Genomic DNA, 25,003 nt, shown 5'->3' with positions numbered 1-25,003 from the left:
TAGTTGATTCATTTAGAGAATAGCAGGCTGCGCCGGAACGTGATTGACAGAGCGGGCATCCAATCAGAGGCTGGAACGTATCTCCGTTACTCTAGAAACCACCACCAGGAAATGTATGACTAGTGTTAGTATTTTGTTATTTTTAATTTTTTTTTATTGAAGAGTGTTTTGTTGTTGTTACACGGGTATAATGGTTTACTATTATTATATATTTTTTAAATTATTTATTTAACACAGTCAATGTAGGTGACACCGTATGACCTTTGCTCTAATGATGTTCGAACAAAATAAGAGCCGCTTATCTCTCAGTATGAGTATCACCTCACCTTACACAGCCGTCTGTAGTAATAAAGAATAAATTAAAACGTTTTAACAGGAACCTTTTAATTTTCATAGGTCTTAGAAACAGCCACTGAAACAATTATGTTGTGAGATGTCAGCAAAACGCCCACTTAAGTGTACTTTTACTTTGTCAGAAAAAAAATAATTATTTAATAATTTTTAAAAACTACTTACGGTATGCAAAGTAAGGTTGTTAAACAGATAAGTTAATCATAATGTATTTTTAGATTATGCCTCCAGGCCTGAAATATATTTTTCTTGTTGACTGATACCCAAAACCTGTTTAAAACAGTATCAAGAGGACGACAGAAGAAGGAGACAAAGTTATGATGATTAAAAAAGGAGCAGTTTATTGAATTATCTTAGTATAATAGTATAGTAGTATAATAATCTCACTTTGTCTAAACAGGATAAATCCAACAAGTGTTATTATACCACAAGCAATGGAAAATTACTGCTTCTCAAAAACGGCGTGTGACATTAAAAACCTTGAAATGGAGACATTATATTTACTTGTGAAGACAAACATCTCAAACAATCATTAAACTAAACAATGAAAAAAAATTATATAAACGACTGATCGATAAATGAATCAATGAAATGGGTATATAAATGGTTAAAATGATTTTTAGAAAGTATTATATGGTTAAATTGAATAATAAATTAATGATAAATGGTTATCAATGAAGCAGAAACAATGAATAAAAAAAGAAAGTAAACAAAAACAGCGATCTGACAAAGCAATTCAGCGCTCTTAGCTCTTATGGAAGTGTATACTACCCTGTGCATGTTCTTTTATTTTAGAGGATCCTGTTGCAAGTAATATATGTTGTGCTTATTTATATTATCTATGCTAATACAGTTGGTACATTATTACATACATACATTATTAGACAAGACACTACAAGCTAAATCTAGTTTGTTTTTCATGCAATGGTACATTTTTGTATATGCTTTTTTTTATATGTCCTTTATCAAACTAGTGGAAAGAAAATATCTAAAATGCACATTTAAATATTTATTTCATTAAAGATTATCCTTACTCTGTCTGTACTATAACACTAAGGCTGTTTTTTTTCCTCTGTATGAAGCCAAAATTCCCTTTAAATATAAAATTGTATGTGCAAAAACTGTAAAAACTGCATTGTAAAATCTAATTAGTTAGGCTTACTTAAAAAAAAAGCATTGAAACTGAATTCCTTAAAAAAAAAGGGAAATAGATAATAATATGTTGTACTGAAAAATGCTTGGTATTGTTTACTCAAGAGTAATAGTGACTAAAAAAAGAACTGTAGGGTGTACTTGATTCTTTAGGATTACTCATGACTTATTATAGCTACTCATTGACTGACAGAGTGCATTGTGGCAGGATAAATTATGCAATTGCTTTGTCTTACAGTTGTTGTTGTTTTTATTAGCAAATTTCATTTGCTGTCTTGTGTTAGCTGTAGCATAATAAAAAGAGCAAATAAAAGGCTAATACAATGAATAAAAAAAAGAAATTTAATTGTTACCATTGTTGTGATTCACATGCTTTTTTAAGTATTATTTCATCCAAATTAAAAGCTTCTCAAGTGGTTTATGAAAAGCATTGAACGTGTAAAAGATTGTTAATAAGTACACAAACATGAATAGACTAAAATAAAAAAATTATATAATAAGTAAGCTATATAATAAGTAAATTACACCTTCCGAAAGCAACCTATTTATTATCTTTCTTCCCTCAAAACCAAATTCATGTTTCAAGTCAAAATTTCATGTTGCATTAATAAGAAAAAAATATTACAATATAGACAAAGAGTCCGACCAAAGGGAACGCTGATCACTGTAATGGTAAGTAAAAAAAAAAAAAAAAAGTTAAAAATAAAACGTTTCAGGAAAATCTGACATTGAAAATTCAACAATGATGATTTTTTTTTTGAAACAGGTGAATTCTACTAGTGAAATACTATTATATACTATTATATATATATAATAGTCAATCCTTGACAGTTGCTGTAACTTAAGAAAACGTAGTAAGTATAACTACAGCTCACTAAGTAAAGTAAACTATTGGATTTTACTGTGTGTCAATGTTTTTACAGGCGGTTTATTCTCAATTAAATTCTGAAGAGGGGGTCTTTTTGTATATATGTTAAAGGTCATGAATTGGAAAGTGCCTTGCCTTTGACAGTATTTTCTGATGTATAGAGTGATAGAAAGAGATCAGGTTTTAGCCAGCGTTAAGACGTCTGTTGGAAATGTTTGCAAATTAGTATGTTTAATCAGATGTTTAATTTGCATATTCAAACAAAAAAAGAAACAGTAATACAAAACAGCTGTCTTAATTTGATATGATTAATCAACTGGGGAAGTCAGTACTATTCACCTGTAAAGATCAGTTCTGTTTTGATGAAGGTAAGCCTGAGATTTCATTGTTGAGCTGCAAGCGTGTTTCATATGAGGGTGCAAAACAGTTGTGTGGATACTTCGACTGTCTTGCCATATTCTGGATTTTCAGCAAAATTGATTGTTTCCGCAGCTTTGAGTTCCTCAAAAACAATTATCTAAAAGATCGAAAGGAAGATAACAGGGATTTAAGGGAAGACTTTGTATGGATTAATGCAGAATAAATTGTTTGGTCATAAACGATGGCTTTTGTCATACTTCACCACAGTCAAATGTTTATTTGCCCACATATTTACATGCAGTCCCTCACCTCATTGTCTCCACTTCTGAGCCAGGGACCAGGAAGATAGATGGTTTTCTGAGGACCCACCGACCAGTGGCGGCCGAGATTTTGCCCGTTCACAAAAACCACTCCTTTAGTCCAATTCTGCAAACAATACAGAGCATTGTGTTTTAAGGTTATGAAAAGCGTATGTTAAAAATAAAACCATGTGCAAATTTGCTCACTGGCAGCTTCACAAAAGTATCTGCGGGCTGATCCACAGCCAGCGATCCTCTGAAAAACGCAGGATAGGTGGGTTTCGTACCGACAGACGTCCATTTCTGGGACTGCAGTCTAAGAAACAAAGAGTGATGTGTACAGTTTATTTCCTCATTAGAACACATTAACAGTGAATGGGTGCCGTCAGAATAAGAGTGACTGAACTGAATACTGAATACAGAGAAAAATACTCAAGACGAACCTGCTTATGAAACTGGTCTTCATATCCAAACAGTGCATGGTGAACTTTTTTAAAGGTACATTGTCCAGAGTTATATCACCAACAAGTCCTGCGTGGATAAAAATAAAAATGAATGAGCATGCTGTTATGGTAATTTTACTCCTACTCATATATACTATTATAGTATAATAAGATGCAATTAAACCATATATTTGGTCAATATTTGGTTAATATTTGGTGATTTTTACTACACCTTTCTGCTGATTGTCAAGAGCTGGACCATAGTTCACTCGTCCACAGTTCTCAACAAGCAAACTCAATGTCCTCTCACTCTGTGAAGAAAAATTTGGGAAATGCACAATAATTAAACATAAAATTTAATTAGTAGAAAATTGGTAAAATATTAGTGCAAATATAGTAAAAATATAGATAAAATAAAGACAAAATACATATTTTAACTGTATTATTGTAATAATGCAATAAGCATTTTACAAACTACTTAAATCTAGGAACAGTTCAGTCAAAAATGAAAATTCTGTAGTAGTTCTAAACTTCTGCCAAACACAAAGGAAAATATTTTGAAGAAAGTTTCTACCCAGGCTGCTTTGGGTCACCTTTGACTTCCTACTAAGGAAGGCCCAAAACAGCCTATTCCTTTAAGTTCAGGTTTGTTTGGCGAGTTCAGTTAAATTATGCTTGATTTACCAACAGTGTGTCATACTTACCTTACTGTGGGGTATTTTAACTTTCTGTGTTCTATAGTCCAAAACACCAATCAGCTCTCTATCAATAAACACCTTTAAAAAATGAATTAGAATCCAGTTATCTCCTTGATTTCATTAGTTTTTTTCATATTGCCATCCATAATAACCTTTGTGGAGGACTTAATAACCAGTGAGGACTTACTAGAGCCCTGTCACGAACATGGTTCCTCGAGTTGAGATCTCCACCTGAATAAATGTCAGTCTGATAGAGTGTGTATCCGTACGACTGACCATTGTTGTGGTTTACCGGAAGGCTCTCCATGTTGACAGGATCATCAGCTCTGAAAAGCTATTGGATAAATGGTTTCTAGTTATTTTGGGAGCATTTCTTGCCAAATGTGTTCTTCTCTTTCCAGTTTTTTTCCGCTTTCGACATGAAGCAGTATTCGCAAACCCATTATTCTTCCCTATTGTGACACATCTTCTATTAAAAAAGGATATTTAACGATAAAAACACTAATAACTGATTGGTTATAAAATGTGGATTATATAAACGCGTATGTTTGATGCACAACAACAAACAAGGTTTATTCTAACAAGTCAAGCAAGAAGGGTTAAGCTTCTTAACATTATTTGGTGAGCCCATGTTGATCGATCTGCATTTTTAAACATTTGCGTCCCATTTTTGGGGATGGAAAAGAAAATAATAAAACAATTAATAGTGCGATTCATTGCTCTTACCGTTTCTGCGCACTGAAGACTTTCCCATAGCGAAACATAATGAGTAACCGCCACCGACTCGTATGCTCTTCTGCTCTGCGCGGCTGGCGGCTCTGATATCGGCTCATCTTTCGAAAATACAGACAGACAGACATGAAGACACAAGGACGGAGGTACAGAGAGTTTTAAAAGGTCAGATTATATAATCAGGGACAACAGTACTGGTGCAGGTGCTCAGCAAGCTCCTCAAGAGATGATACTTGGTTGTATAATCACCACTTTCGGTCAGTGGAGCATCGTAATCTAAGAGAGGTGCCGAGGGACAATTATTAAACTGCTGACTGAACGAATGTTAAGTAATCCAAACATAAAAACATTTACGTTTATAAACGTAATGAAAAATGTCTTCAGAAAATGTCTTAGTGACCACAAAGTTGGTAGTATGCATGGTCATAGATATTAATACTGAACCGTAGCTGCTCGTCTGTGGTTTGTAGGTTCCCAAGTCAACTGCTCCGTTCATGAACCCAAAGCTGGTTCCTCCGTGAAACATGTAGAAATTGATGGAGAGGCCACGATCCAGAAGCTCTCGCACTATGGAGATCATTTCTGTCGTAACAGAAGAGATGTACGCAAAATGCACGTGAAAGCAAAGAGAACCGATCAGAACATATACTGACAAAAGGAAACGGATCATGCAAGGCAAATGGATTTTTAATGCATGCAAACTTATATAGCAGGCTATTGTTTTATGCAAAAAATACGAATGGATACAAATGGTCCATTCTGGCTGGTCCGTTCATCTGTGTCAATGCCCAAATGCTCACTTTGAGGCACGACGAGGCAGATTTTTTACCTGGCGCAGAGAAAACATGATGAGGTTCCCCCCAGACATCAAACCAGCCAGACCAATACTCCATCACCATCAGCGGCTTCTGCGGCTGCAAAGATAATGTTCCTATCTCATATCTAGCTGTTTGACAAGCTTGAAAACCTTTACTCAATCTTTACTGACCTGCAGTTCTGCTAAATGCTGCACATCACCGAACATCAGTTTCTGTAGATTCACCGTCTGCAAGACTTTTAAAGGAGACGACAAGAACAACTTCTTCAAAAGTTTGAGATTAGCAATATATTTTTTTCAAACAATGTAATATTTATTAAAGAAAACTACTAAAAAAAATAGCATTTACACAACCGTTTTTAACATTGGCAATAATGGCACAGTTTCGCAGAATATACCATAGTTAACTGACATGTTTTAAGATCAGCTGGTGCAAGTTTCTTTCAGTTGAAAACTAAAGGCTAAAACTAGGCTTAAGCCTCTTCTGTGAAACCAGGGGAATAAGAAATGTTTCCTGAGCACTGAATCAGCATATTCACATGACTAAAGTAACATCTGCAAAGAATAAATTACATTTTAAAATAAAATTAAAATTTTGGTTCACCATCAACTTCCATGGAAGTCAATGGTGACCCAAAACAGCCTGGTTACAAACTCTCATCAAATGATCTTCCTTTGTGTTCGGCTGAACAAAGAAAATCATACAGATTTGGATCTACTCGAGCATGAGGAAATGATGACTGAATTTTCATTTTTGGGTGAACTATTCCTTTAAGAGAAAAACATGCAAAATACTGCTGAGTTAGCGCGTTATTGACCGTGGTGGGGACTCTAAAATGAATGGATGGATGGATGAATGCTACTGTACCTCCATCCACCCCTCCGCACTTCAACCCTTCATGGTTGTCTGACGTGAGGAGAAGCTCTGAGATTCCCCGGGACAGTAACGCCTGTTGATTTTGAGAACAAACTCGTTAGGTATAAATGAATTGGCTTCACCGTAATGCAAAGTAAATGATAAGGAGATTTCAATGCATACCTCTTTGATGAAGGACATGTATTGCTCATCTTTAGCATAGGAACCGTATTCGTTCTCTACTTGAACAGCAATAATAGGGCCTCCATTCTTATACTGCAGGGACAGCAGTGGAGACAAATTCAAGACCAAAACCAACCCAAATAAAAAAAATTAAAACAAAACAAAAATAAGACGTGTTTGACCTGGAGGGGTGTGACTCTTGGAATGAGTCTGTCAAAGTAAGAGTTCACAGCGCTTGTGAAACCAGAGTAGGTCGTTCTTAATTTCATTTTCTTATCCTGCAGCAGCCAGCTGATTAAAAAAGATAGTTATATATTATATATGCTGGCTGGTATACACACACACACACACACACACACACAAGCAAATACACATTTTGAGACACTAACCTTGGTAAGCCGCCCAAATCCCACTCGGCACATATGTACGGTCCTGGACGCAGGATTACCCGAAGGTCTAATTCCCCAGCTAGACGAATGTATGCCCTTAAAACATGTAAAGACTTCAATAGATTAATGAACACAAACACATTTGTTAAAATGGAAATGGAATGTGATATGAAATGTTTATTTTTTGTCATGCGCTGAAAACAGTAATATTCTGAATTACTGTAATTTAAAGGAACTCTTTTGACACCGAATACTGGAGTAATTCAGTTTGTGCCACATTTTATATATACTGTATTTTTTACTGTTTTTGACCAAATAAATGTATCCTTTTTTAAACAGGAAAAAAACCCACTTTTGACCCTCTGTGTGATTGTGGGGTTTTAAAAAACAGGAAAACCAGTATCACAGATTGACTCTAGCATGCCTACGCATTTTGCCATTAATATTTTCCTCAGCATACGTAAGACTCTTCTTTTTTTTAGTACCATTAATACATTTTTTATAAACAAACAAGCAAAAAAATAACTTCGCTTACTCAAGATCCAGCTCCTCCTGAAAAAGATAAACTCCTCTTTCTGGTTCATGAAGATTCCACGGTACGTACCTGACAGACAAAACATGACGAATGTGACTCTTCAAGAAGATTCATCAAAATGTCCTTAAATCTGTCCTGATCTTACGTGGTGAGAGTATTGAGTCCGCAGGCCTTGAGTTTGAGCAGCCGGTCTCTCCAGTATGCCCTGGGGACCCGAAAGTAATGGATGGAGCCTCCGAGGATCCGAAATGGGGCTCCATCTAAAGTGAAGTGGGTGGAGTCTGCCCTCAGTCCTCGTCTTTCTGACATTCTCTGTAAGATCCACACTATCAAAAAAATGAAAGAATGTTTGTTTTTGAATAAAGTAATTATGCTCACACTTGGATTGAACCTGTTCAATGAGAATTATATAAAAAAAGACATGCTTAAATATGCTTTAAAAAATGTGCAAACAGTAAAAGTTAGTAAAATAATAGGCTGCTTAAGTCTATAAAGAGAGCACAAGACTATGTTTAATACATTTAAATACACTAAAAAGTACAAATAAAAATTTATTTTTCTTTAATAATCTGCTGTAATACTTTAAAATACACTTATTTTGATGTTGTAACTAACATATCACATGTGACCAACTGCAGTGCTCATCATTACAAATGTGTAATCACAAACTTACAAGTTTCACCAGTAATGCACATATTTTAGTTACCACAAATTTTCGGCAGTGCATTTAATTATGAAAAATATGTATATACGTGGGTCAAAAAAAGCGCTTTTTTTATTTCTATGAACTGCATTTAATTTAAACTGACACTAAACTCGCATTTAATTGTAAATAACGTGCAGCTAAGTGTCTAAAAGCATTACATTCATCATGTCATTCTTTTAAAGCGTATTATTTCTATATCAAGTACTGATTTTAAGCATGCTGAAGCGTACAAAGCTTAGTAGTAAATTCATTACAACACTGAGCAAATTGCATCAAGTGTTTCAAATGCGTTTGATTAAAAATAACATGCACTACACATACAAATTTTTATATATATATATATATATATATATATATATATATATATATATATATATATATATATATATATAGATAGATAGATAGATATATTAGGCTTATTGAGTCTTACCTAAAGCACTGTTACACTGGCAGTTGTTCAGAGAGGAGCACTAATCGAAGCTGTGCCACTGTACCAGCTGGATCAAAGAGAATCAATGAAGCAAAGTCCAGAATACACTGATACAAAGAGAACAAGACAGGCTTTGTTCTGAGGAGCAAACAAACATATAGAATGCTGTTGTTGTTGTTGTTTGGGGAGCAGGGCTAAGTAAGCATACTTATACGACATAGGCTGCTATATCGTATTGTCCACGTGATTCTGAATTTATTTATTGATTTACATTTTAAAAAAAAGAACAATTTTTAACGTTATTTAATCATTGTAACCTATTGTATAAGGGAAAAATGGCTTTCGCTACATTGACCACACACTGCCCCCTTGTGGTGAAACCTATTCCACACAAACACCAGTCAATCTTCACAGTTCCAGCTTTATGATAAACAAAACAAAAACGGCTTGTTTGCCTAAAAAGCATAATTTCACACATTACGACAAATACCAGTCACTCAGAATTCTCCATTCGACTTTACGGAAAGCTAGTAAGCTAGCAAGCAGTAACTATTATGAACGCAACCAGTGAAAGTAATTTATAACTTCTGCTGTTCTTCTGCAGGCTACTTCACACACGTTTCGATTGGACTTAATTTGCTATTGCTGGTAAAATAGCAAATAAGAATCAAAAGGGTACATAAGAGTACATAATAGTATACAGTCAAAAGTCCAGAGCATGCATGAATAATTCGTCTATCGACTACTATTGATTTTCTCGACAAGGTTTCCCGGATTTTAATCACAACAGGAAGTCTGGGGTGACATAACGTACGGTCCAACCCAAATTAAATAACCATTACTCTTTATGCCTTACATTTTAAATACACTCACTTTTAACACGTTATTGTAGTCAGCTGCTCCAGGGCTGGATCCAGCTCCTAGTCTGTGATGTTCAGCGACATCTACTGACAGTATAGCTAGATAATATAGAGATTACACTAGCCTACATAAATCAAGGATGATTCATATTTATATATAGTCTTTTTGTTCCCCTTTTCGTTTATTTTGGACAGTACAGAACTTATAATATTGTTAAAAGGTTATCCTCGCTTTTAACTTGTGAAAGCTGTATTTGTTTTTGATATGTTGGAGATCATACCTCACTAGAAATTACAATATTTGCCCATAAATCTTGGTGCGCAAAATTTTATAGACTGGCCACAACTTTGCTTAAGTTCTGGCTGGGTCCCCAGCCCAAAACGGGCTCACACAGTGAAAACCGACTTAAATTATTTCCTCTGGCCCAGATGTGGCCCGCTCCCTTTAAAATGAATCTTGTTTATTGTTGTGGCACAGACCTGGCCGTCGTACTGTACATTTACATTATTTTATGTGGCCCAGACACTTCAAGGCAGATCCAGCTCGGTCCCCGGGTCAAATGTGGCCCAGAATCAGTACTTCAGCAGTGAAACAAAAACTTTAGACTTTAATTATAAAGTTATATTTTCACAATGAACAAATGCACTGCATTATAAGTATTAAGTAAAGTCACAAGCAAACTTTTTATACATTAAAAAAAAATTTTTGGTGAACATTAGGTGTCTTCAAACAAGCAAGACAAAAGGCTGATCACAAGTCAGCTGTCGTTCAGAATATTTCCTTAAACCTCAGCTTGAAGAAAAATCATGGCAGTAGGTGCAGCTGGTAAAAAGGGTCTGTGTAAAGGGCTTGACTGATTCTTGGGGATCTTTGGGGCCAGCTAAAAAGTATGAGCACGAACAGCACTCAATACATAGTTGGGGCTCCTTTTGCCTGAATTACTGCAGCATTGCGAGTCGATCAGTCTGTGGCACTGCTCAGGTGTCATGAGAGCCCAGGTTGCTCTGATAGTGGCCTTTAACTCTTCTGCGTTGTTGGGTCTGGCATATCTCATCTTCCTCTTCACAATACCCCATAGATTTTCTATGGGGTTAAGGTCAGGCAGTTTGCTGGCCAGTTAAGAACAGGTCCTTAAACCAGGTACGGGTAGCTTTGGCACTGTGTGAAGGTGACAAGTCCTGTTGGAAAATGAAATCTGCATCTCCATAAAGCTGGTCAGGAGCAAGAAGCATGAAGTGCTCTACAACTTCCTGGTATAGGGCTGTATTGACCTCGGACCTCAGAAAACACAGTGGACCAGTAACAGCGGATGACATGGCACCCCAAACAATCACTGAATGTGGAAACTTTACTCTGGACTTCAAGCAGCGTGGATTCTGTGCCTCTCCTCTCTTCCTCCAGACTCTGGGACCCTGATTTCCAAAGGAAATGCAAAATTTACTCTCATCAGAGAACGTAACTTTAAACCACTCAGCAGCAGTCCAGTCCTTTTTGTCTTTAACCCAGACGAGACACTTCTGACGACAAAAGTGGCTGGACACAAGGAACGCGGCAGCTGAAACCCCTCTTTGTGAAGCTCCCTCACATTTTTGAATGGGTTTTGTTTCTCTATTGCTTGTTTACTTTTTCCTACCACATCTTTTCCTTCCCTTCGCCTCTCTATTAATGTGCTTGGCCACAGAGCTATCTGAACAGCCGGCCCGTTTTTCAATGAGATTTTGTGTCTTAGTGCAAGGTGTCAATGGTCATCTTTTGGACAACTGTCAAGTCAGCAGTCATTTCTTTTTTCAGATTACATTCACATTACGTAAATAAAGCGCTCAGATTAAAATTTCTTCGCTCATAATAATCTCCACCACAGTAAGATATGTTACGTATGAGTTTAAAAATCACACAGACAGATTAGGCCTCCATTTCAAAATAAAGCATTTTCCTACATAAAGGCATCACTCATTTAAAAACAATAGAGAAAGGGATTTAAGGGAGAAAAGGAATTTAGCTCATAATTTCATTTTCATATACTGAATAGAGCTGGGGGGGGTTTCTTCCCCTTCATATTAAAATGAAACGTTGTTATCCTAGGTGAAGGCGGGAGAGGCACGGCTCCTTCCTGAAAGGACTAGACGAGGAAATTTAGGGAGTTCATCGACTTCCTCTACCTCAAAGTCAGAACAGTTTAACCATAAGGAGCTCGATCAGGGGATCAAGATCAAGATCGCAGCATATAGTGCTCTCGTCCAGAGACGTCCAGGAACGAGTCGTGCCAGCTTACCTTACTGGAAATATTGAGGACTCCCTCCACATTTCTCTCCAATGTCCGCCTCAGCCATACTGTTTCGGTCAGTCCTGTAACGAGACGAAGGCACTGAAAACAAAAAGGAGGTTTGTATTTAATAACAATCACTAAGAATCCTAACTCAACTTTACATTACAAGAAACATTCTTTAAGGACTAAGACACAAACAGGGTATTTAAACACAGGGACACAATTAGAGAGAACTGAAACGGTTGAAGTGAAATTTAAGACCTAAACCTGTAATAGAAATACACACTATATACTATATGCATATGTAATATTAAATGTGTTTAACGTAAAAAGAAAACAATATCTTTGTTGTAATTAATTATATTTATTACTAAGATATACAGTGAACTTTTCATAGCAGCAGGCAATATTCCATGTAAAATATCCCCACAAAAGCATAGCATAACAGCGATTATTGATGGTGTAAATTTATTCTGAAGCTAAATTTTCATCAGTGAAAATCATACTTAAATCTGCATTTTTTTTATTTACATTTACAAAGGCCTAATTTTACAAATGCATGCATGTTTTGATATTTTAAACATACAATGTATGAATACCTTAAATAAAAGGTGCTTTAAACATGAAACTAAACACGCCAGTAGGTGGCAGCAAGTCACTGTTAATAAGTGAGTCATAGCAACTGAACTGTACTATTTAAACGCTTGATTCTTTTAGGAACGGGAAACGCACAGACAAAACAGTGATGTGGCTGGGTTTGGAATTATTTTTGTTGTCGAAACAGAGCAAAAACTATTTCTGAAAAAATTTAAGACCCATCGAATCCAAATTTGAATACTTTTTTAAGGCCTTTTTTTAGGAAAAAGTTATTTAAGAGGTTTAAAAAGGAGGGCCAGGAAGGACCGAATAAGGGCAAGGAGGACACAAGGGAAAAGAAAATAATACAGAACAGTCCCAGAAGGTGGCAGGTTTATGCAAGGGAGCAAAAGAGACTCATGTAAAAAAAAAACAAAAAAACATAAACTTACTTTTCAAAAACTTTAGCCTGGTATGGTATTTATAATACAGAGATGTTATATTGTGATGGTATTTTTTCTGAGTCATGATATTTATGGTCTGTGGCATATAAAATTAATATCACAATATTAATATTACACTTATACTTTTTGCATGAGACATTTAAGTTTGTCATTTCACACTCAGTAAACTGTACTTAAGTCACATGTATGTGTGAGATGTTTAGTGTTTGACTCAACATTGCTGTAGAAAAAAAATGCTGTTTCCTGTGTTATTTAGATAAAGTAAAAAAAAAGCGCTCATGCACAGCTTTAAAAGGAATTAAAAAATGTTTAATTTATAAATGATATGCCTAATTCATTTATTAATTCATGTTCACCCTCATGTCATTCTAAACCCATACGTCTATTTTTTCTGTTGATGTTTCACAGAATACTAGCGCTGTCAACATTTTATTTGTTATAATAGTATCTGATAGATTTGAAATTAACCAGAATAATAATTTTAAATTTTATTAATCTAAAATACAAGTAATAACATATGTAGCTAAAGTGTAACATATTTTTGGTTCTTTTTCGTCAGGATCTGTCTCTTGCTTTCTTGTTCTTGATTATATTTTAACTTCTTTAACTGGGGACTTTTGCACTTATGCACATTATGGCATCAAATTAATGCAAAGGCCATGACTCAAATCCAAACTTGATAATAATAATAATTATTATTATTATTTTTTTATTTTTTATTATTATTATTATTGTGTGAAGTTACTGAGTATGGCATTTTACTTCACTTCTGCTTTTGGCATTTAAGATTTAGATCTAATCTCAATCTAATATATCATCATCTTTCACTTCTTCATTCGATTTTTTTTGTTGGTGTTTAAGTGGGTTATATTGGTTGTAATGGGCAGAAGCTAAACGGCAGTTTCCGGTGAGACACTGTCACTCCAACACAACTGAAACGAGAGGTCACAATTATCTGGGTCCCTGTTTGGTCTCATGAAAACCTATTTAAGGTAAACTACATTTGTTTTGAATTAGAAATTATTTAATTGTAAATTGTAAAACCGTCAAGACAAATTATGCTTATATCATTTAAACTTGTTTCTAAATACACAGCTCACCTCGGACGGCTCTCAGAATGTTTGCTGCGGATCTTCTGGTGTTCAGCTCTATTCTGTCAGGTTGGTCTTTTTTCTTGTTTGTGCACAAACACACACACACACACACACACACACACACACACACACACTCATGCTGGTTTTTGTGGTTTACAGAGACACAAAATTTGTTTAATGACATGGGTATAACAGAGGTATTACAATTTAAATGTGGTTTATGAGGACAGATTTCAAAAGGCTTAAAAAACATTTTTTTTTAAATCTGAAAATTCACAAATTTTCCTATAAGAGCTAGGGTTTAGGTGTAGGGTTGGTGTAGAGCAATAGCAAATACAGTTTTTGCAATATAAAAACCATCATGCCTATGGAGAGTCCCAGTAAACCCCAAATACCAACATGTGTGTGTTTTGTGTGTTATATTTTTTTCAGTTATTATTTAGTCTAATTCTAGCACGCTTATATTCTAGCTGCTTGCTGTCAGACAATTCTGAAAGTGTCGGTCCCCAAAACCCTGAACAGCACCAGCGGCTCCTGCCTTCTGATCCCCTGCCTATTCGACATTAAGAAGGAGAAGGAAAACCTTCTTGACAGTTCAGCGGTAACATGGAGACGAGGATCTCTCTGGTCACTCTATGATACACCTAATTTCAACGATGCTCAAGCTCAGAAAGAACCTGCGGTGGAAGTGGTGGGTGAGCTGCGACAGAAGAACTGCACTTCAGTCATGAGGAACCTCAGCAGCCAGCATTCAGACCGTTACTACTTTAGGATTGAAACTTCTTTAGGATTAAAGAACTTCTCTATGACTGACACAAAAGCTGTTTATATAAATGTGTCAGGTAAGCAAATGTTTCAATAATAAATCAAGACATTAGCAGCGTTGTTTTCAATGGCCTCACATTTTTGAAATATGTCAATAGCTATGACGAGGCACAATTAGTAAGCTAGATGTACAAGTAGTACTGCAAAAATTCATGCAGCTTTTTTCAGTTTTTTTAATTCTTCAAGTATTCAATTCTTATTCAGTTTTTTTATTATGTTTTGAGCTTAAATGAAGAGACTGTGCAAACTGGCCTGTCGGTTCATTAGATTTTTGTGGTCACTTCCTGTGTTAGTGGCTTTTATGCACTGGTATGTGAAAAGCAGTGGCGCCTGGTGCAAAAAAAAATTTGTGTGGGAGGGTTGCAAAAAAACCTAATCACAGTGTTAATGCAGGCAGCAGGACTGGATACGATTCTTAACCTAATATAATTGTTACAGCTAAAAAAAATAGCCTAAGATACCAAATAATACCATATAAAATAAGATACTGGATCAGTGAATTTGAGTTTAATGTGGGTAAATAATCGTGTAATCATTAAACATTTGTAATCGCTCAAAAATATATCAGCCATTTATTGTGATTCAGAGATGAAGGCCATATTAATAATGTTGTCCACACAAGAGAGCCACAGAACAGCAGCAAATATTTCAAGATAAAAAATTGCATAAATAAATTCATAAAATGTAATTAAGCCGAATATAATAAGCATGCAAAAATTATATAAATAATATTGATCTGCTAAAATCAAAAGTGGGAATGTCTCAGGTGCTAAGAACAATCCGAAACAAGCCAATTAGAACTCAGCCTTAAGTCACATGCATTTCAAAAATTTAAATACCTAATGGACACCAATTAGTCTGGAGCCCCGCACACACAAGATGAACGAAATACCGCTGGTAATACGATTCATCAATAAGGAATGAGTTACAGTGATGATATTCATACTGCACATGCTCCGTTTGGCCCTCATCCATCCTGATAAAAAGAAAAAAGATCATGATAAAAAAGTCATTTTGCTCTGAATTTTTGTTTGCATGAAGCATAGTGTATAGCTAACATGTGTCAAAGGTATTTTTGTGAAGTTAGAATAGTTTTGGCATGGCTGCAGTGTATATAGGGGCAGTTATAACTCTCATCATGCTGTCCTTACAACAAAGATGTAAAAGTTTGCATTAACATTACAAAATTGTAGCTTTATGACGAAATAAAGAAAGGTCTCAGGGTCTCTACTCAGGCGCTTCTCAGTATCCCTGAGGCTGGACAAAACTGTTTCCATAATGTCTGGAACGCAAAAGAGTAGAGCCAGACTCCTTCCAGGTCTCCAACATGTCTGCAGACATCTGGTCTTGTTTGGACCAAGTTATCATCTTCTCGTTTCATAGCGGAAAGACAATGAGTTGCCAGATTCACTCGACATGTTGGTAGACAGGGTCTCACAATGATTTAAGAGAAGTAAATAAGCACTGCGGAGAAGGTACTTGATGTGGGAGCAATCCATTTGGTCCCTGGAGGACCCAAACAAGCTGTGTGCGTACAACAGCTGGTCCACCATTTGGTCCCAATCTGATTACTGTACCTGATTACTTTCAGGTACACATGACTTGTCGGAGTAGGCGAGGTAAGATATGCTCGCTCATGAGATGTTAGGACAATGTTGGGCATTGGAACGCAGGACTTCAAGATGTATGTTACCAACAGTCTCTGCAAGTCTTCCTCAATGTACATTCCTCCCATTTATGACTGCTGCGCTCACAATTCCGGCATCTCTTGGCGTTCTTAATCCACTTTAAAATCTGACCAGGTGAGCACTCAGGGATGGTAATGCTCCTGACTCTTATAGAACAAACACAAATATTTCAGTCAAATGGTTGATGACTGTCTCTGTAGTGTTTGGGCAACTTACTGAGTAATCTGTCGACATGCCCTGTACAGGAGAGCTCTCGCCTGTGTGGACAATCAAGTGACATACAAACTAGCAAGTCAATATTGAGTGCAAAACTCTGAAACGCCTTCGCATCCTCTACTCTGATATCGGGTGAATTCTGCATGGCTGTGATCTCACTTTGTGCCAAGTGATGAAGCTGGCCATACTGTTGTTGCAAGGCTATCATCACTGTCATATATGGCGCAGGATGATGTCTGCATGCTTGGGCAAACAACCTAGCTTCCTCTAGAACCAACTGCTCCATCTGTACCCTGTACTTATAGTGCTTGGTAAGCTCTGTGTGAGGATTGAGTAGACTATCCAAAACCATCTTCAGGTCTCAGTTTCATTATTCTTGACAAGCTCAAGCAGAGCTGGAATGGGAACTGGTTGAAGCGGAGGTGTGATAGGCGTAGGCTGGTAAATTGGAAGTGGTAGCTGTTGAGTCACTGGTGGAGAATACCCAAGCTGTACCGTAGAATAAACGGGAGGTTGATCAGGGCGACAACCAGCAGTCAATAGCTTAGCGTGTTACGGGTCGGACACAGCACACTGTGTGAATTGGCTGGATGCATGAGCTTGTAGCTGATATACAGGGGGCACAAGAGGCCTGTACCCTGTAGTGGTCAAAGGCAGCTTCACTTATGTAATAGTATGTGGCAGTGATGAGGTAAGCTGACATGCAGAATCTGCTGTGTTAAAAAGCACTGGCTGTTGCGGCATCACTTGTGGAACAGATAAGAGGGGGACCTCATGCCATATGCAGCAAGTTAGATTTTGTCCCATGCCACCAAGCTGTATAAATGCAGAAATGGGACAGATGAGACTGCAGTAGCCTTTAGTCTGACCACAGGTGGTGAAAAAGCTCCGGCTTGTTCTGGAACATGGGTGATGCAGCATCAATGCTACGTTAATCCCACTCGGATAGGCTGTGATACCCTGAATGAACTACCGAAGGACTAAGACCTCTCAACGTCCAACTGATGACCCACTGCGGAACCTTCTCTGTACTGCACCAGCAATAGATCACAGATGGGTAGCTGCTCCACAGTCGAGACTTTTGAAAGAAACTGATGCGGTCTTGTCTTTGTGTGAACAGCATGCGTCGTATCAAGGGAATGAAGCTGGCTCTGTTGCTCCATATCACCACAGTGAATATAGCACCAGACATGAAGGACCAGATATTCAGGACTAATAATTTGGTAGGGGTCTTGATGCTAATTCACCACAGAACTCGGGTATGAAGTACTGTTTAACTTAAAATGGACTTTTCTGTTCTGTTTTTTTTTCCCATGCATCATGGCATTTGCTGGAATACAGAAGCATCTGCATCGATACGAGTATCAGCAAGAAATGCATTAAGATACATTGCTGATATTTTGAGCACAAGTCTTGTTTTATGTGCCTCCTTTACATTTTGAGCACCTGCACAGGTCTCTGCACAGCCCTGAGTTGCAGCATTGTCTGACTTCATTTTATCTTGCATGTAATGCAAGAGTGACTTTGTCAGTTCAAGAGTTAATTGGACACATTACAATGTTAAGTAAACATGTTACAACTTTATCTTACCTACTGCTGAAATCAATATACTGCTGAAAGGTACAGAAGCTTGACCAATAAAACACACAAAGGCAAAATATAAGTGCAGTCACAGATATTTATTGCAAAAACTGACCATAAGCTGTATAAAAGCATTACAAACAAGTTGTGTTGCAAGTACGTAAAATGACGCAATCTGTAATGAGCACAGTATAATACTGTGACTGTTCACACCCCAGCACATATGTAATAATGGCAATATCATTACTCAATATATAATTTAATCAAGATGATAAAATTTCAAGCATCTCGCATAGAAATATTGACACCAACGTTTTTTTGTTTAAAGCAAAGGAGCAAAATTTTACTAAAGGGAAACCTAAACTGTGCATTAAAAAAGTGACACCAAAGTGTCTTGACCAAGTGGTAATATGTGATGAGTTGTGGACTTTAACTGTTAATTTGACACCCTTCAGTGTTTATTTATTCAGTGTTCAAATAATAACTAATAATTTAGGTTTTAAAGCAGTCATGCAATAAAGTTACTATGAAACAGCTGTGACAAAAGCATTACAATTTAAGAATTTTAAGATCAAATGAATACCGTTACCTTTTCATCTTAAACAGATTCTTTGGCTAAGCCGACTGTAACAATGCCGGTGCTCAGGGAGGGTGAGAGGGTGAATCTGACCTGCACTGCTCCGGCTCCCTGCCCCAGTCACCCTCCAAATGTAAAATGGGCTCCGGCATTAGGTGATGAAATAACACAGACAACGCTGAACGCTGATGGGACTCTGAGTGTTTCAGCCATCTTGAGTTTCGTCCCGTCCTTACACCATCATGAGCTGAAAGTGAACTGTGTTTCCATCCATCCCCTACACAGAGAGGACAAGCCACTGCTCAGCGCCAAGACCGTCACCCTCAGTGTGGAGTGTGAGATTTTAACACAGTTTGTAGGTTTGTTTTTGTTTAGTTATTTTTCAAATACGCACTCCGTTTCTTTCTTTTTCGGCCCACAGATCCTCCTAAGAAAACGTGGATTTCTCTCACGGGCTCGGTCTGGCTTGGTAGTAATGTGACCCTCGCCTGTCAAAGTAACGCCAACCCTCCGGCGACCCACAGGTGGCTCATTAAGAGGGCAGGTGTAGAGGAAGAACTGGGCATCTCAGACGTGCTTGCCTTCACTGCAACCCAAGAGCACACTGGGGAATATATCTGTTGGGCACAGAATCCGTACGGTGCAATGAACTCCACAAACCTGCAGATCACTGTCCCGGGTCAGTCCGTGCTTAAACTATAATGATGTTTCGTCACTTTGAATAATAACAATAATAATACTATAAACGATAGTAATAATACGTTATATAGTTATATAGTGCCAGTCCTCTTCTGGCCGGATGTCCAACACTTCATTTTCATTTTCATTTTGAGAGTAGCTATGACAGATTGTGCAAAGGTGGTATAGTGAGTGTGTGTGTGTGTGTGTGCGTGTCATATTCCGGTGATCTGTTCACGGGGCTCACTTAGATGTTTTGTTTACCGAAAAAAGTCATCTCTTGGTGCTGATCCACCATCAGATCTGGATACTAACTGAGAAACAGAATAAGAAAGAAACATGATAAAGTCAAAAATTTAATTTTATTAAATAGAGATAGCTATTCTCTATTATATTCTGTCGTGCTCCTATGCACATGATGATTAAATATGGTGATATGGTGTGCTAAATAATTTTTCATCGACATGTTATTGACTTATGCCTTTCAAACACGAGGAGCTAGCCGCTGGCTCTATACTCAGGTGGATCACGTTGGATTTTGAACAAATACAATAAAAAAGAGACAATTTCTATTCATTTAGACCAAAGTTTAATGAAATGGGTGTCTTGAATTTGTGTATGCCTGATCTCTCAAAAGTAGGAAAATAGAGACCCCTAGAGGGCGCTTTGCCTCGCTAAAATTAAATATTAATATATATTTTTTCATAAATTATATATTAAAAAATATTCCTGTTTACAGCCTTTTAGAGGAATCAAATGAAGGGAGATGGACCAAATAGATCTCAAATAACAGACTTTCAAAAAAAAAAGTTATTAATAGAAAATGTTTATCATAAAATTATTTTTTAAAAAAAGGAAAATCTATATATCAGTTATTCCACCCGTTTGTTAACATGTGGTCTATTCTCTGCAAAATGAGTTTTATTAATTTATTCCAAAATATGTGATTATAAAAAAATCCTAAAAATGCTGCAGAGTAAAGTAACATAACAAAAATGACAAGATATGAGACTTATAATGCATTATAACTATAAGAAATATAATCCACTTTAACTTAAGTGGATGAATCGCGTTCATTGTGTGTAATAAATGATCATACTCTTAAAAGCTATAAACACAAATAAGTAAATATTATAAGACATTAAAACTGTTCTTATGAATATTTAAAAGAAGATGCAACATATTATATAATTATTTACAAGGTATTATGCATTCTTAATGTATAATGCCTTAAGAATATCTTTATAATTGTAACGAGGACACTGAGGCAGAGTTAGAATCCATGTGCGGCCATTTATTAGGGGCAGGTACAATACATGGATATAAGTAGGCAGGCAGAAAGTCAAAAGTTTGATCTGTTGATGTGTAAAGGGCTAATTCAAAAGAATAAAGTGAATAGAAAGGCAATGGGTATCTATATCAAAACATCAATCCAAACAGGCAACCAAAACACAGAGGTGATACAATTTTTAATGCTGTTTTAATGCTAATCTTTGTTTTTGCAGGGATATCCTTCACTGCTTTCCTCTCAGTTTTGGCAGCGTTAACATGTCTTGTACTTGCACTTCTTTTTATCGTGATTTACAGGAGGTAGAATTTTGCTACATTTTTTTTTTTAAAATGTAATGTTTTTTTGTACTATTCGAGATGATGTAACTTGTTTTGGTTTTCATGGTTTATATGCAGGTATAAAGAACCAATCAGAAATGTAAGTATGTTTTCTACTATATGTTTTTCCACTGTGTGTGTGTGTGTATATATATATATATATATATATATATATATATATATATATATATATATATATATATATATATATGAATATATATATATATATATATATATATATATATATATGAATTTATCCAAAGTTTATGTTTGTATTATGGAAATGCAGGATACAAGTCAAGATGAGAATATTTATGCCAATATGTCTACAAGTGCAGTGAAAAGCCAGCAGTTTCAACCAAAGCCATGTGAAGACGAGATGACCTGCAACATTAACCCTATATACAAATTAAAACAGACTACCCCAGACGAAAGCATCTACGCAAACTATTAAAGTGAAAAGTAGCATGTTTTAAACACCCGTTCATGAATCACCGCTGAACAGTTCGTCTCTGCCTGTCAGTTGTGACCATTTTATCATTTTCAGTATTAGCATATTTACACTTCCCAAAAATGATGATGTTCAGCACCATATCCTTCATAGTTCCTTTCTCTTTTCAAAATATGTTAGTTCTCCAATACCTCTGAATCTACACTGAACTACCTGTATCTTTAACTTCTTTTTTAATGTGACACAATCCTTCGGTTCACACGATTGAAGAATATTTTCATTCATGAATACTATAACTAGTATAGCACGGTGTAAGGTCAATGATCAAGAGTCCTTGAAGAAATTCCTAAAGGCACAGAAGCACTGATTGTTGATTGTTATCAAGGTTTGTAGGTCACCATGACAACAGGAGTCTGCTGATTGGTCGGTTTTAGATGTCTTACATTCATCACATGAGTCACATGGTCTCTACTCTCTCTGTTTTTCCCTCTATATTTCTCTTTCTCTCTTTTTCGGACACATATAGTGTGTATATTTTGTATCGTCCTTAATATACTTTCTAAGTGTAACCATAACAAATATTTCATAAAGAGCAGTAGACTACTGAAGAGTAAAACTATTCGGTAAGGGTTGATGATTGGCTGAAAACCATGAAGACTAACATACATTACTTAATTTAAAAAAAAGGTGCACTCTTCAGCGCAATGGTTTCTCTGTTAAGTAAATATAGGTGTGCTTGTAGCCTACAATGCTATGAAATATATATAATGCAAACAAAATATTAGAAATATATAGTTCTGTATGCACTGCATAAGTCAATATATGTTCATTCTGTATCTCTCATCCCATGTATATCTACATTTTATAAAGTGTATTACTTTTTCTGTCATTAAAAATGATGCGGTGATTTTTGCTTGCAGTACCAACCCCGGCCACCAGGCGCCACTACTAAACATGAAATCTAATTATTTTTTGCTATTGTTTGCTAGTTTCATTTGAGTAGCTTACCATTGACAATGAGGTTTTGCAAGGCATACTCAAACCAAAATGAGGGTGCATATGTTTAACTGGAGAAAACAACATTATGGATAGAGCAAGACACGGAATGAAGTTGAAGTAAATTCGATAAATCACAGGCAACCAGTGCAGAGAATGTAAAATCGGTGTCATGTGATCTGGTTTTCAGTGCTAATTAAAAGTCTTGCAGCTGCATTATACCTAAATATTTAACTGTGCATTTAATTAATATTTTCTATTGAGTTGTGATTCAAATCATGAATGGGCATGATCTCATATTTACAGAGGTTTACAGATGCACAAGAAAAGCTATAAATTAAGTCTAAAGCCACTGATGCTTGTAACTCATTCATTAGAAACAATGTGGTGTAATCCGGCCAATTGTGAAATATTAATGTTCCAGAAATTACAAGCTAAGAGCAAAGGTTACCATAAATTTTGAAATGAATTTAAAATTTAATCTTTAAAAACTGCTCCATCGATAGTGACAGCCGAAAGAGATTTTTAATTTTCATTTCTTTTTTCAAGCACAAAGAAATAGCTAGAGTTCCTTTAGCCTTTTCTAGCCTTTGGCTCTGGATCTCATGAACGGCCCTTCGGCTAACTCTAAATAAATCTTATTCATTTGGAAATTGATTTTATCCAGCTCTACTTTAAATGTGCTGTCTTTAAATGTATAAAAAATTATATTAGCATCATGCTTTTTTCTTATTTGCACAGTACAACTTACTTAACATACTTTAAAATAATTGTAGTATATTTTCCAAAGACATTTTACAAAAATATACTTGAATTGAAACCCAAATAAAAAAACTAATTTCCAAAGTGTACTTAAAGTGCTCTGTTTTTGTGCACAAATTTTCCAGAAATGACTTTTGAGACACCATGAACATGAACTAAAACGAACTTTTAACATACTTGTATTTCAAAAATGTATTTATTTGCCACTTGTAGCACACTTGAGTGTACTATCGTATGAAAGATGGTTTCAAGTGTGCTACAAATGGTACATAAATATATTTTTTAAATACAATGTAGCATGTCAAAAGTGCAAGTATCTTTTAAAAGCAGGTTTACAAAAAAATGCATCGTCTACATTACAATTTAGCCTGACATATGCAGATTTTTTAAAATACTTGTGGTCTTCATGCTTGAATTAAGGAAATACATGACATAAGTAGACAAGGGCTTGGGAATTTGGCTGCTGAAGCCATGCATTCAATGTTAATATATTCTGTTCACTTTCTACTTAAAACTATTTGCTACAGGAAGTGGAACATGTTTATAATTTAATATTGGTTTAGTTTACCTGTATATAGAGGTCTGTGAATTGTGTTGGAGCTCTGTCTTATCTGCCTATACAGATGAGCGACGGCTGTTTGAGTCTCTGTCCCAGAGGAGCTCTGCATGTCGTTGGCTGCCAGTAATGAGTCTTACGGGAAATCCTAACACCATCCCCTGGGTGAGAGAGCCTCAATGGCCGAGAAGACGGAGAAGGGCTGAGGAAAACACAGAATCATACGGATCGGTAATGCAAACGTATGTGTTACATCTTTTGAAAACCTAAAGCTTTTAAATTTTTGAATCATATGCATATTTTCAAGCGATTTTAAATAATTAAAAGACGCGAAAATGACTTCAATTCATACGTATCATCCGGCACTTCAAACAGGGTGCTATTACTTTTTGCCCTATTTATTAATGTCTCTGAGAGTGCATATACTATAGCTCACACCACAGTTACAACTGTGGTGCTCATTCACACAATCTTAAACACGATATATATGTATCCATAAAGATAAACACATTAGCAGGAAAGTGCAACATGTGCAATCAAATGAAACCACAATGAGCAAATGTTTAAAAAAAATGGCTATCCTACTTTTTCCTAAAGTAAAAATAGGTCATTTGTAAATTATATGAATACAGCCAAACACTATAGAATGCCCAAGACAAATGGGGAAAAATGCAATGCCTAAAATGGCCGATCAATCACAAATAAAGGAGTTAATCACTGATCTGTCAGCGTTCTGGTTGCTATAGAAACAGTCAGCATTCTGAGACGCACTGGCTGATCTCGGCTGAGAAATAAGCTTCTTTTGAGCAAAACAAATTACAATTATCGCACAGTTGTTCGATTATTGGTGGTTTCAAATACGAAATGTAATTGTGAACGGTTTTGGAGCATTTGATGTTTCCCAAAGAGATAGAAGCTAGAGATAGATCAAAGACGGCCCCCGAGCGATGACTTGTCTTAAAGAGAGTTTGGTATAGCTTCCGAT

The 25,003-nt window shown here is 36.1% G+C and overlaps 2 protein-coding genes across 5 annotated transcripts; one reads left to right on the top strand and one right to left on the bottom strand.

Moving 5' to 3' along the window:
• Positions 1–666: 666 nt before the first annotated feature.
• Positions 667–9,771, bottom strand: glb1l2 (galactosidase beta 1 like 2). Of its 4 annotated transcripts, XR_006246961.1 has the most exons (21): positions 9,693–9,771; positions 8,820–8,926; positions 7,829–8,009; positions 7,684–7,752; positions 7,149–7,244; positions 6,942–7,050; positions 6,760–6,852; positions 6,589–6,670; positions 5,892–5,956; positions 5,733–5,817; positions 5,348–5,485; positions 5,099–5,179; positions 4,898–5,004; positions 4,359–4,505; positions 4,178–4,249; positions 3,706–3,784; positions 3,474–3,561; positions 3,238–3,346; positions 3,041–3,157; positions 2,711–2,888; positions 667–2,573 (listed from the first exon to the last, which is right to left on the bottom strand). XR_006246961.1 is itself a non-coding variant. In XM_043216851.1 (20 exons), exons 3-20 carry the CDS (start codon positions 7,990–7,992, stop codon positions 2,778–2,780), a joined length of 1,812 nt encoding a protein of 603 aa, XP_043072786.1. In that variant the 5' UTR covers positions 7,993–8,009; positions 8,820–8,926; positions 9,693–9,771; the 3' UTR covers positions 667–2,777. The 4 variants fall into 4 exon arrangements, 3 of the variants coding, with proteins under 3 accessions (XP_043072786.1, XP_043072788.1, XP_043072787.1); XM_043216851.1 differs by having other exon boundaries at positions 667–2,888; XM_043216853.1 differs by having other exon boundaries at positions 667–2,888; positions 8,820–8,886; positions 9,693–9,764.
• A 1,759-nt stretch (positions 9,772–11,530) lies between these two features.
• On the top strand, positions 11,531–22,657 carry LOC122362682 (sialic acid-binding Ig-like lectin 13). The gene is made up of 9 exons (XM_043264230.1): positions 11,531–12,062; positions 13,848–13,978; positions 14,082–14,146; positions 14,551–14,922; positions 18,997–19,302; positions 19,389–19,646; positions 21,151–21,235; positions 21,332–21,353; positions 21,543–22,657. Exons 2-9 carry the CDS (start codon positions 13,962–13,964, stop codon positions 21,705–21,707), a joined length of 1,290 nt encoding a protein of 429 aa, XP_043120165.1. The 5' UTR covers positions 11,531–12,062; positions 13,848–13,961; the 3' UTR covers positions 21,708–22,657.
• The last annotated feature ends 2,346 nt before the right edge of the window (positions 22,658–25,003 follow it).

Source organism: Puntigrus tetrazona, chromosome 18, assembly GCF_018831695.1.
Source record: "Puntigrus tetrazona isolate hp1 chromosome 18, ASM1883169v1, whole genome shotgun sequence".
NCBI lineage: Eukaryota > Metazoa > Chordata > Actinopteri > Cypriniformes > Cyprinidae > Puntigrus > Puntigrus tetrazona.
This window is presented reverse-complemented; position numbering and strand designations above follow the sequence as displayed.

Excerpts from the sequence above, each read along its gene's own strand:
- glb1l2 (XM_043216851.1), bottom strand. The coding sequence starts at position 7,992 with ATGTCAGAAAGACGAGGACTGAGGGCAGACTCCACCCACTTCACTTTA. Across the intron at positions 7,245-7,683 it reads CAGGAGGAGCTGGATCTTGA|GGCATACATTCGTCTAGCTG; the intron begins GTAAGCGAAGTT and ends ACATGTTTTAAG. Across the intron at positions 5,957-6,588 it reads GTGCGGAGGGGTGGATGGAG|TCTTGCAGACGGTGAATCTA; the intron begins GTACAGTAGCAT and ends CTCCTTTAAAAG.
- LOC122362682 (XM_043264230.1), top strand. Across the intron at positions 14,147-14,550 it reads GTTCAGCTCTATTCTGTCAG|CTGCTTGCTGTCAGACAATT; the intron begins GTTGGTCTTTTT and ends CTTATATTCTAG. Across the intron at positions 19,647-21,150 it reads CCTGCAGATCACTGTCCCGG|GGATATCCTTCACTGCTTTC; the intron begins GTCAGTCCGTGC and ends TTGTTTTTGCAG.